The following is a 13175-nucleotide window of genomic DNA, read 5'->3' as shown; positions in this document are numbered from 1 at the left end:
GAATATACACTGCCCTAGTGGCTGCCCTACTGATTCCTCATTATGTAGACCTGCTTTATAGATGGCCTTGGATGAAAAACAGCCTTGGATGAAAAACGGGCTCGCCATTTAAATAATTCTGAACAATGGTCGAGTGATGTTTATTTGAGAGTAGGCTCATTGGGGAAACCTTCACCTTCTATGTACCCTACACACTAGTAGTTGGGGTGGGGAGTTTGTTGGATAGATTACATTGGCCCTTTGTATCCCAGGGCGGCAGGACTAACTTGCTGGTAGATGAACATGGGAGAGTGAATGAACGCTACAAAGCATCTGATGTATGGGCTCCCATTGGGGATAAGATTGGGTCGATGCCTTTAAAAAAAAAAAAAAAGTTATTGTGCTTTTAGTTCCATAAAAAACTTAAAGCACATAACAAAAGGAATACAATAAAAAAAACACGCAAAAAGAAATTACCAAAGAAATATTAAAATAAGTGAGTGAAAAACCATAACACTAATCAGTTACAACAAATTAGAATACAAGAATTGTTATAAAAAGTTCAACAAAATATTAATTTCTTACCATTAAGATTCAATCAATTCACATCACCCATGTTCTGTATTTACGTACCATTGACATTTATCCAGCATGTATGCACTGTTTCCTAGTAATGCTTTTCATCCCTCTTCAATACCTCCCTCCATATGTTATATGCTGCTTCCACTATGACCAATGATGTTGCACCAAACGGATTAGACCAAAATTGGTTGCCTGAGCAATCCTCTATATTGGTGACAAAGTTGCCATATCCACATATATAGAAAGATTCCATAGTCTTACAACTTCTAAGAACATGGCGACAGGTTTCAACCTCAATATGGCATAAGCGACAAAGTCTTTCTGTATATGGAATGTTCAACCAAGCTCTGACAAACAGGCCTCCAAAATCTTGTAAATACGACAGCTTTATTATTTTCCTGTGTGCATGTACCCAGGTTTAGAACAGAGGGCAGTGCAAGGGTCAGGTTACTTGACACAAACCAGAACGCTTCTTTTGATTTTCATCTACATGAATGTCATTGCAAGCCATGGATAAAAAAGACACTGAAGGCACACTGATTAAAGGAATGGTTTATTTCCATTCAACTTGTGCTGTGTTGATGCCCATGGAGCAAACAGAAGCACTCTGCAATTTATGTTCCTAGCATTTTAGGATTGTATCATTAATAAGATTGAAAACTAAGTTGCAATTGAGAATTAACATCTTGTAACAAACTATGCTTTTCTGTCCGGTGAAAGCAAACCAATATTTCACAATTGTATTTTCAGAGTTCCTGCGCTGTGTGCATAATCATGCAAAGGCAGATCATTTTTTACACTTCTAATTTAATGTGCACTGTAATTATAAAAACAGTGTGTAAAATGATGAGTATGCACGGTCTGGGTTACATCCATTCAACCTTGCTGTCAAAGGGGGACATTACTATAAATGGTCAGTGGCAACAGAGTCTTTTCTCAAGGGTGAGTGATTGTCATTACACCAATCACAGGTGTTCTAGCATCTCAAATCTTCAAGACTGCAATTAAAACATCCAAAACCTGACTCTCCAGGAAGTACAAGCGATGCTCAAAAACAATCAAATGAAAGTTACATTTGTAATTGAAATAGAAACTTAAGCAAAACCTGTCCCTGTGATAATCCAACCTCTGAAGGATGTTCGCCAATAAGATTGCTGCCGGTTGAGCACTCATTGCTGCGATTTGTGCGTTCTGTAGGTTGCAGGTTCGAATCCCAGCAAGGCCAACTCGGCCTTTCATCCTTTCGAGGTCGATAAAGGGGTGCAAACTTCGGTTTGGGGATAATTGTGATAACTATGTTCTATATACAGCGCTTTGCCAAAAGGGCCATTAACCATTTCACCATGAGATTAGATATAGATTTAGCATGGAGTCCTTGCCGCCCTGCACTGTTTTATCATAACATTGGCATACCATTAGGTAGTAATAGCTCCAGGAAATGAGGACTTTAAACATCAAAAGACAATTCTGCTATCGAACCTCAAAACACACAATACAATTCATGTTTGCTTTACTATGTAATTGGCTAGGTTTCTGTGTTTTCAACATTTAAATATATAGAGGAAGATCAAATAGCCAGATCTTAGAGAAATAATGAAAGGTGTATTCTGTCACAATGCAGAAAGCTGCTGCATAGTAATGATTTCCATACAGATTTTGCACACGTCGGCTGGATGTCACCTACATTCTACTATCTTGCAAAGGAGAAAAGTCATTTTTACTGTCTTAAAATCACATTTACTCTTAAAGTTTAAAATACTCCTGCATCAAAATCTTATGTGGAGTACTGCCGACAAACTCCCTGGTAGGCAAAACATTCAGTTGCATGTACAAGATGAAGCGCTTGAAGTCGATAGGGCAAAGCTTAGTAGGTAAATAACTACTAATACTCTGTCCAGACAAATCATAATATCGAGATTTACTCTGCAGCTTGCTGTTTGACGTATCCCAACATCTTACTTTCTTTTTTATTTTGACTTCATAATTGGTATCCAACGTTAGCACATCTGAATCAAGGTTTAACAGTCTATTAATGTTTCTGCAGTCTTCTTTAATTATGTAATAAATCTATTTTTACCAGGTTTATAAATGCTTCCCCCTCCCATTAACAAGAGCAGATCGTTTGACCCCCTGGTTACTGCTCATAAACATTGCGTACAATAATGTTCTTTAAACTTGCCACAGTGCGATTATTGATGTGACCCCATAATCAAGACGCAACGCCTCCATTGGTACTGCTTTGGGTATGTTTATAACAGATCTCAGTTGTTCACCCTCAAACTGTTCTAACCTGGCAATTGGTCGTAATTTAGAACTACCATCCCATGAAGTATTTAAGTAACATGCTAGATCTATATACCTCGAGGAGGCCTTCAATATTAAAGCCTCCAAGAAACACAATGTAGTGTTTTATGGCCCATACAAAACACAAAGGACTGTTGTGGGTATTCCTACTGTGGGTTGCCCAATACTATAATCACACTCAGGAACACACAGTTTCTTTAATGGGGTGGGTTAGGAAGAGCACAAATCTTTGTCTGAGCTTACAAGTGCATGTGGGTGCACTCCAGCGTGCTAAACACACATGTTAAGCCAATCTGGGCTGTCTATGTGTCTGCCAGTAGTCGGATGAAATTCTTGAGACTTTAATAGGTTTTCTTCGTCAGGCAGGTGCAAATATGTTTCTTAAAAAACTGGAGGGTGAACATTATATTCTCCAGTGGGTTTCTCTTTTGCAAATTTAAGTTTATACAAGTTGAAGAATCTCTGTTGGACCCTTAATGTTTATTCTACAGGGTCCTAGTACGAAAGAGACTGCCTGTGCTTTTTTCTTTGGCACTAGGTCAGGTCTCCCAATAGCCGACCGGTTTCTGTGGTATGAAGTGGTTAGACCACATTCCTCAGGGCTTTGCAGGGCATAGATTTGGATGCCTCCTAATTTACAATGGCAGCGTAGTCTGCATTATTCAATGTCCTCTCCCTGTAGGGATGACAGGAAGGGTAGGGGAAGAAAAAGAGGGGCAGGTTATTTGATCAATTGATTCCCACCTTTTTAAAAACTTACTTAAAGTTCTAATTTTACACACTGCACAACGTTAGTACAACAAAAGGAAGGGGAGGCTGACCCTTTCCATGTAGCTAGTGGTTCTGTGCACGGAAGGGTGGCAGCCTGGGACCTAGGGGCCAAACACAGTTATCAATACCGGGTTAGAGTGCATTGATACGCATCTGTAAGCATTAGCGTAAAGCATACTAGCATTACGTTTACTCATTTCAAGTTCATTCATTAACCAAAAATTGTGTGCGAGTTGCTGTGCGGGTGGCCGCGCGTAAGCGTGCCACCTCGTACCAGCAAGTATACCATCGCAGGCGGGATCCGATCGCTCGGTCCCGCCTGTGTCTTTACTTGGGTCAAGCGCATGTAAGACTGCGCCTCTTACTCAGGGTGGATGCTACAAGCGCATAAAAAATGCTCTGCAGAACGGAGTCTTACCTCCTGCTTTCGTCCAAAAGGGGGTCTGGCGGGCTGCGCGTGAGGAATGCTTTACGCCGCGGCTCGCCAGAACCCTTTGTTTATGGTAGTCATGACGCCGTTGCGCGTGGCACACGCGCCATACAAAATGGCCATCTAAGAGTGTCCTCGATCGTCCATTTTAGAGTCAGGCTCTATGTCTTACAGTGACGAGGAGCGTCACCGTCTGTTAGTTGTGTGCCGGTGTGCCTGCAATCACAGTGGCGAGGATATTGCCTAATTGTCAATCGGAGTTGGATAATTATCAAACCACTGGTACACATTGTGGTCAGTAGTACCACGGGCGCAAAAAAGTGGTTGGCCCGTATTACATTGATTGCATCAATCATCATGACATCTGGTAACAGTTTGTCCAAATTGGAGCGCTACAGATATGATTGAAGCATTGTATAGCGCCATGGTGCATTACAAAACATGTGTGCTTACATTATTGCAGGGGACTGTATGTATATACATATATGCAAATGATTAGACATGTAGCATTCATCTATATATATGCGGCAGAGACTGGAATATCTCTCAGTACATCTGTTCACCATGTACTTTCAGTGGTAGTTCTGCGATCAGTTATCTGCAGTTAAAACCATCTCATGTCGGGCCAAAAAATGTACTGAGTCATCTGCTGAATTATGCGCCCTAAACAGAGGACAATGTCACTCTAACATTTAAATCTCCTGCTATTATACATGTCTTAAACAGTACAAACTACTGTAGTAGGTTTTCTTCAAATTCCTGGATAAGCTTAGTTTGTGGTCCACCAGGAGGGTCATATACATCAATTAGCAGTACAGGTCGAGAAAAATCCCTAGATAATCTTAGAATAGCAGGTAGTACATATACAAGAGAACTGGCAACAGTAAAGATTTTCAATGAGTGTTCCAGTCGCGCACAGATTGTGAGTCCTCCACCCAGTTGGCCACGCTCAGACTGGTTTGCCAAATTATACACTATCTGTAAACCATCTAAATGGAATAATGATGTACACCAAGTCTCTTGTAATAAAAACACCTCACAATATTAAGTCCATCTGGGTGCGAAAGAAAGGACCTATTCCCCAGTGCAATCCATGATATGCATGGTGATAAATTAATTTGCATGTTTTTGCTGCTTGTTTTCGCTGCTTGAATATCCAATTCCCACGAGAAGGGCTGCCAATATCGTCATTCATTAAAAGTATGGACCTAATGTAATTGTTTGCCCCTGCTAACTACTTTTGGATGTACTTAGAGTTTTATGTTAGCCATGAAACGAAAGTGGTTTTATATGACTGGTTTTATTCTGTTTTCTCTTTTTTCTTCTGTTTGCTAGCTTGGGAATTATTATGTTCTGTTATGGATCGAAACATGTTTACTTTTCAACACATTTTTTTGTTTTATATGTTTTACCATTCTTTTGATTTGAATTTGAAATACATATATTTACAGAAAATTGAATGTGTTAGTTATGTGAATTGAATTTTGTATGTGAATTGTAAAGGTTTTATTAACCATAAACAATAAAAACAAATGAATTTGAAAAAAATGAGAGCGAGAGAGAGAGAAACGAGGAACAGCACAACAGCGAGGAACAGCACAACAGCGAGGAACAGCCCTCCGAGTCAGCAGCATTCGTCACGCATTATGAGGAAAAAAAGAAGTAGAACTTGAGGTTGGATGACTGCAGGTTTATTGCACTAAAACAAAACTAATAAAAATGACCACATACAACATAGGCAGGACACCAGTAAAACATGTCCTGAAAGATGCGTTTCGCGCTTTTCATAGCGCTGGTTCACATACAGGGGCAGGACAAGAGGGGCTTAAATGCATAACAGTAGTCAGTTCACTATGTTGATGGTAAGCGAGACAACTTTGCCAGCTATATAACTACGGCAGACATCTTGCAGCGAGATAGCAAAGTGAGTCATCTAGCAAGATAAAAACAAACATGCCAAATTGTAAAAATAGAGGCAAAAGTCTGCCACAGTATCAACATCATAAAGATACAACAGCATAAAAACGAAGGAGCAGAGGAATTGGGAGGAACAATTGGGATTGACCGGAGGAAACCGGAAATGGGTGCTCACTTCGGACAGAATGGGTCTCCATAGATTACAGAAAATCGGTCAATCAATAAACCACGGAGAACCCATAACATGCTACCGACAAATGGCACAAAATGTTAATATAGTGGCATAAAACCAAATATGATATTGGATGAAATTAAAATACCAATGCAAGCAGTTATGACAAAGAACATCTGTAAAGCCATCAACAATGTAGTACAAAGTAAAGGCACACCACTGGATGACGTGCTAATGCAACATTTAAAATACCCAATAAATGCCATGATAAGTAAGATAGCCAGTGGCAAGCGTGACAAATACACGTGATTAACATGACGCAGAGAAGAAAAGTCTCTGCCTCCTTTAACTGCAGATGCTGGTCTGTCTGTAGAAACAAGGGTCTGTAAAGTGCTAGTGCAAAAGGCAAATCATAAATAGTCCCAATACAGCAATAAATGGCATGATCTATGAAGCAATAAAGTGCCAATGCTAGCAGCTATGCTGGAAAACTATGCAGAATTCGACCACAGTGGTACAGTATTTATGCAAAGCAGCAGGGTAAGTATATATTACTCTTTCAACAGTTTCTATGAACAGCTGTGCTTAAAATGTACCATTAAAGGCATGGTCTAGCAAAACATTTTATTTAAAAAATAGATAGGCAACATAAAAAAAAATACTAGCATTCTCTTTTTTAAAACTTCCTATGTAAAATTTTTAGCTATTCAAGCTCAAAATTTGCAAAAGCAAGCACATGGGCGCATCCATTTTGTGAAATGGATGCCCTCCTGTGCTGGCTTTTGCTTTTGCGACACTAATGAAGGAAAAGCCAGCCAGCTGTAGTAAACAAAAGCTACCGCTGGGTGGCTTTCCCTTCATTAGTGCTGTACGCAGAGGACGGGGACCGGAGACCAGAGCAGGAAAGCTGCAGCTGAATCTCGGTAAGTGCTATTTATTTATTTTTAAAAATAAGCACTAGCTACGGCTTTTTTTCTACGTTTTCTGGGCTGGAGGAGCCCGGAAAACATAGAAATAAAACCGCAGCTTTAAAAACGTATTTATGTTTGCGGTCGCTTTTGAAGCGAACGCAAACATAAATACAACGTTATTGTGTTGGAAAACGCTGCGGTTTTTCTTTCCAAGTTTCTCAGGCTCCTCCGGCTCGGAGAAGCCTGAGAAACTCGGAAAGAAAAAACGCAGCGTTTTCCAACACAACCGCGTTGTGTTTCTGCCTGCTGTGGCTATCACTTTGGGTCTCCGGTGCTCCCAGGGGAGCACCGGAGACCCAAAGTGAAAGCCACAGCAGGCAGAAACACAATGCGGTTATGTTTACATGCCGCATAGTGTTTCTGCCTACAGCTGATTTCCCATTTGGGGCTCTCGGGCTCCCTGTGGGGAGCCCGAGAGCCCCAAATGGGAAAGCAGATTCAGGCAGAAACACAACGCGGTTGCGTTGGAAAACGCTCCGGTTTTTCTTTCCGAGTTTCTCAGGCTCCTCCGAGCAAAAGTTGCTCTTTTCACACAAAAGGTTTAGATAAAAAGCAGCTATGGAAGTGTGGCACCATTTAAAAATGTAAACAGAATATAGTGGCTAGTACAGCCATTGATGAAAGTAAACTGAAAATAAACCGTACATTAACCTCTTTAGATTTAATACTGCTATATACAAAACATACATATATAGGGTAACACTAAACTGTATTGAGTGCTGTATACCTGAACGGCATGCACCCCAGGGAGGATAGTTTTAGATTCCCATATAAACGTACCAGTTCATAACAGTCTAAAATATTTCTCATTTCCCTTTTTGCACTTACATTTTGGCTGCCTCTTCAGTTTGACCTTAAAACAGAAACCAATAAATAATCAGGGAAAGTGTTAAATGAGGCATGACACCAGAATGAGAATTTGATAAGATTTAATTAAATGAGCAACAGCAGGCAGCAGACGCACCTGTGGGTTACAGATGAAAAGCTCAACTGCCCATTTCAAAAGATAATCATTCTAAATGTAACACACCCAACACACGTATAAAGAATGCACTTCCATCATATGGAACTGTGAGTGAAACGGAAACTACACTCATTCACTTGGAATAAAACTACAAACATAACAGAAAGCCACAACATGCCAAAAGAGAACAAAGGGAAACCAATCAATCACAAGAACCTAGACAGTTACTTCCCCTGTAGTAACCTTCTGTTCCTGAAGAGTAAGAAAACCTTAACAGACGTGAGACAATGGGCCTGATTCATGGCAGTGTTTTATAATGGCGCAGTCCCATAGGAAAACGTTCCATGAATCAGGCCCAATATCTACAGAGCCCAGAATTCTCATTTTATCAAAGACGCTGTTGTGCGGATTGGATTTCAACCTGCTAACTTTCCCCCACTAGACCTCAATTTACTATTTGTCTGTTTGGGAACATTAATGATAGCCACGCAAAGTGCTTTTCTACAGTTTTACATGGGCAAATCATTTTAAACTCTACCAAACTTCCCTTTTTCATAGAAAGTTCTATGAATCAAAGCTCCAGACTCTGATCCCAACAAATCTGCTGTAATGTCCAACACCTTCTCATTTGATGTTTTTTTAATCTCAATTTCTTGCCCTGCACTAAACAAAAAAAACTGCATCGAATATTAATATATATAGTTCTTCAAAAATAAATGAAAGCATTAATCTCTGAAAGGAAAGTATGGCATTTACACTCAGTATAGGTTAGTGCTATCAAAGCAAACGTACAGATACCAAGTTTTCATGAAGCCCTTCCATACCAGTTGGAAAGTCACGTTTGGGATCACTAAGCATGGCAGACTTTGAATGAATACATTTGGAATTTAAAAAGATGGAAACATAACAATTGTCTTCTGTACGGAAACTGGAACATTGCCTACCTGTACGGCATGTATCCTGAAAGATTTTTAGTAGGAGAGTTTTCGTTATACGACCAGTCCTTCTAACTGATGTGTCCAATTTATTGAGGGCCCAGTCAAAGTGCTGTGCTTGCTTGGCACGAATAGCTGGACTTGGTTCTTCACTTGTGCTCCCCGTCTGCTGTGCTACTGTACAGAGTCTTATTTGACTAATTTGGGGAAAACATAAAAGAAAGAGTACCATTGGTTTTCTTTCCTGAACCAACACTTTAAAAAAAAAATCAACAAAAAGTTAATCTTAAAGAAATCTTTCTCCAGCAGATACAGCTTCACAGAATAGATCTTCTAGGATTAAAGAACTACACAACATACTTCGGATTTAAAAATACTTTTGAGAAAAAGGAAAATTACTGAATTTTAGAATGAAGAGTACCAGTAATGGCATAGTCGATAGTTTTTTTTTTTCCTTAAGCACACAAAATGGTTAAAAAAAACGCAAGAAAACAAATTATTTACATTAACAATCCCACAGTTAAATTATAAAGCTCTCAAAACAAATCAAGAGTAAAACGTCAAAGAATAAAAAAGTGCAAACATCAAAGAGCATGGAAGCACAGCTTACAACACTGGAAAACTGTACACACCCATAATAGACTGCAATGCAAATACATCTCCATCAAATACAATCCGATCAAAATGTGTACAGTTCAAGATTTCAATGCAAAGGTTTGTGGACGCATGCAATAGGCAATGTGCCTAGTACGTGGAATGTAAGGTTATTTGTGTAGGGGTAATCACTTGTTTCTTGAAGCTAGGAGGATAAAGCTGAATAAAAGAAAGTATAAGGTTTCATTAATGCCATTTATAAATAAAAAGAAACGTGTTAACGTCAACCCTACCTAATAAACAAGTTTATTCTTTGTCATTTTATGGAAAAACGTAAACTAGCACCACTTTAATCTGGAGGCTAGTTTCATGAAAATGGTTTAGCCCTTTACAAATTCAGGCCCATTGCGCATCTGCGTTGTTTAATTACAAAAAAGGTAAATGTGCATGTGTGCATTCATACAACGATTATTTTTTTTCCAAGTTTAATACCAATTCAAGGGTCACAAAGTAGGTTTCCTACGTATTTAACTACGTGAACGAAGTAGTGAATTACCAATTAGATGCTCTCAATAGGCAGTCCTTAAAATTTGAGAGCAGCCAACCCTCAGAGACACGGTCCACATTTTGAAATGTTCCCGATGGGACCCCCTGATGTCATACAGCGTTAATTAAGAAATGACGATTTGAGAGCAGGCGAGTGACAAAGCATTTTTTACAGGTGAACTTTCATACCAGAAATGCGTACAAATGTGTTCCTGTACCCTCTGATGTCAATCCACCTTTTTTTTTTTATAGTGTACTATTTTGGGTCCCTGCTCCATATTGATAATGCGATCACTTGCAGGGACCATGAACTCATTAATCCAGCACCGTTGGCTCAGACTACAGGATGCCGTCCGGCCGGTGTTACTGGGGAAAAAGAAAGCAGCCGCATACAGCAGTCTTAAATGGTTTGAACTAGAAAAGATATAAATAACATCGATCAGTGCCGGGAATGGAAATAGAAGACAGACTGCCTGGGAATGAATTAACACATTGTTTTGGAGGGAGGTGGAATAAATGTGCTGGACGGCCCAGCAGTAGTTTATGGATCTTTCTCAGGTAAGGTGGTTAGTGCTCTATCAAGGTAAGGTGTCTGTAGAACAGGGATATTAGGTGGGAACGCTTGGATGCAGAAAGCGTTTTATTCTCGATTTACAATCCAATAAATAAAAAGATTCCTCTGTTTGCAAACACTCGAAATTGAGGTCTAAGTCTGTTTTTTCCAACACTGATGACACGAGACCTGTCAGGGGACCCCTTCAAATTTGGAGTGGCAGCAGCGTCATGATGGCTACCAGGGTTGAAAATGCAAACTGTAGGCAATCTATCTTCCTGGAAATTATGCGCTGAGAAGCTAGGGACCATCAGCGTTTTATTCATTTCAAAGGCACGGATGCAGAGAGGTTTGCGGAAGATAAAGTATAAAAGGAAGATCTGTGCATTTTATCTTTTGAACTGATTGCTGGAAGTTTTGGTAAACTTATGTTTCTTCCTTTGCATTGTAAAAATTAAGTCAAAGAGGCACTACTTTTTATCTAAAGGAGTGAGCTGATCGCATTTTAGAATCTCGGGAGTTCCAAGACCTTTTGAAAGTGGATTCCTCTTTGTGCCTCGCACGGCAGTGACTTCAGGCGATGCTTCCCCTCCAGAAGTCATTGACAAAGAGTGGAATTGTCCAAAACAGACATTCTAAGGCACTATCTTTTACTTGCATATTTTCATTCCAAGCAAGATAGAACTATAGTAACAATTTAACAAGACCCCTGTCAATCAGACCATGACAGTGGCTTTATTTGTGGTGGTTGGGGTCGAACGATCCTCCCTCCTCTCCATCCTCAGCGCAATACATCTTGAGGGAGAGAGTAATTGAGAAAATGGAAGGGGAAAACATCTCCTTTCAGATATTGCCCGCCCCCATCCCCAACAACCTCCCTTCTCCTAGCATGAATTCTCAAAACTATTTCCCTTTCATGGCAAGTGTCACCACCCTCTTTGTTGTGCCCGTAGTGGGACGTGGGTCTACTTCCAGCCCTTGCCGCTCCTTTTTCATGTCCTTCCTTCACACCTCTCTCCCCCTCTTCTCTCCTCTTTCTCCCCCTAATCTTCCCTCCTTTTCTTTTCCTCTCCCCTCCTCCTTCACTTAACCTCATACCGGGGGGGGGGGGGCACTAGAGCGCCTGCAGCCAAGGTCTACTGAAGGGTGAGGCTGCTACCGAACCCACCCGGGGAAAGAGTGAACCTTGAGACGGGAGCACAGAACATCCATACAAGGACTGTCCGTCTGCTGTCAGAGCCCGAGCTCCCAAGACGACTGGCGGCTGTCCCAACAACAACGAGGAGGCTGAGAGGCTCACGCCGCCGGAGTGCCCCAGGCAGGGGAGGAGGAGAGAGCCAACGCTGGAAAGCGCAGAGAGCACTGCGCGATGAGTGGGGAGGAACGAGGCGACCTGCAGCACCATTGCGGTGGGGAGAGGCTGGACTCCGGAGTCTAGGACCTCCTGGGATGGTGGTGGGGGAGAGAGCGGATGACACCGGGGGCTGGGCAGAGGGCCGCCTTTGACTATTGGCCGTGCAGCGCTATACCGCCAATAGGCCAGTTCTCTCCTTGGCGGCTAGCGTGCTGGAAGAGGTACTGCCTCTGACCGCCTTGTAACCTAACAGCAGCACTTGAGGGGCCAGTCCCCGTGCAGGGCCACACAGCTACTCTAATGAGGCAGGCTCCCCGCACTCCGCAGAAGAAGGAAACTGAAGCAGCAACCTCCATACTCACGGAGCTGGCTGACAATATGGGTCGTTAGCAGCTGCCGGGTAACCACTACCTCCACGGCCTGATGGGTGCCTGGCAACACCTCCCACACAACACTAAGTGGGGCTACAGAGACCAAGTCCTCATCCGCATCCACATCATAGTGTTATGGACTGATGGCTCAGTAAATGTGTGCCGGCCGAAACTAAAAGACACCCCCGACGGGCCAGTGCTGACGCTGACGTCCCAAGGGAGTCCTTGCACCCCAGCGGGGCCTGCAGCTGCGACAAGTACTTTTCTGCCGGGAGCCTGGTCCCGACCTTGGAGTCCATCCTAGGGAAGGAGGCCCCATGTACCCCCACCCCTTGCTGGCCCTGCACCCATTCAACTGAACTAATCCACATGATCTGTTACTCCATAGCACAGAACCCAGGCCAGTGCTGTGGCCCGTGCGAGCCGGGACTCGGGTGAGAAGTGGCCCCTATGGAGGAAAACAGCTGTGCACCCCTTCCCCCATGGGACCGTGCTCGCTCCCCTCCCCGTCCCCCCGCACTGCAGCAGCCCTGCTGATCTCCTGAATTGCAACTACAAAGATACCAGCAGGGGCTGGGAAGCCTGGGTCCTCAAGAACATTGAACCTGGGAGGACCATGTCCAGACCTCACCAGCTGCAGCAAGCCCCAGAAAGACCGAAACGAGTACAGGACCACTTTGTGAACCAAGCAGCAGTACTGTAAAGACTGCTATATGGCAGAGGGCAATAAGC

The 13175-nt window shown here is 42.2% G+C and overlaps 1 protein-coding gene across 1 annotated transcript in view; it reads right to left on the bottom strand.

Annotated features, from left to right (window-relative positions):
* LRPPRC (leucine rich pentatricopeptide repeat containing) overlaps positions 1–13175 on the bottom strand; it is a 1926342-nt gene that overhangs the window by 1813695 nt on the left and 99472 nt on the right. The window contains exon 2 of the mRNA XM_069608459.1: positions 9035–9222. Within this exon, the coding sequence (XP_069464560.1) occupies positions 9035–9222 (188 nt within the window). The remainder of the gene's footprint in view (positions 1–9034; positions 9223–13175) is intronic.

The sequence above is a fragment of the Ambystoma mexicanum genome, chromosome 4q, assembly GCF_040938575.1.
Source record: "Ambystoma mexicanum isolate Mex_15411 chromosome 4q, UKY_AmexF1_1, whole genome shotgun sequence".
NCBI lineage: Eukaryota > Metazoa > Chordata > Amphibia > Caudata > Ambystomatidae > Ambystoma > Ambystoma mexicanum.
This window is presented reverse-complemented; position numbering and strand designations above follow the sequence as displayed.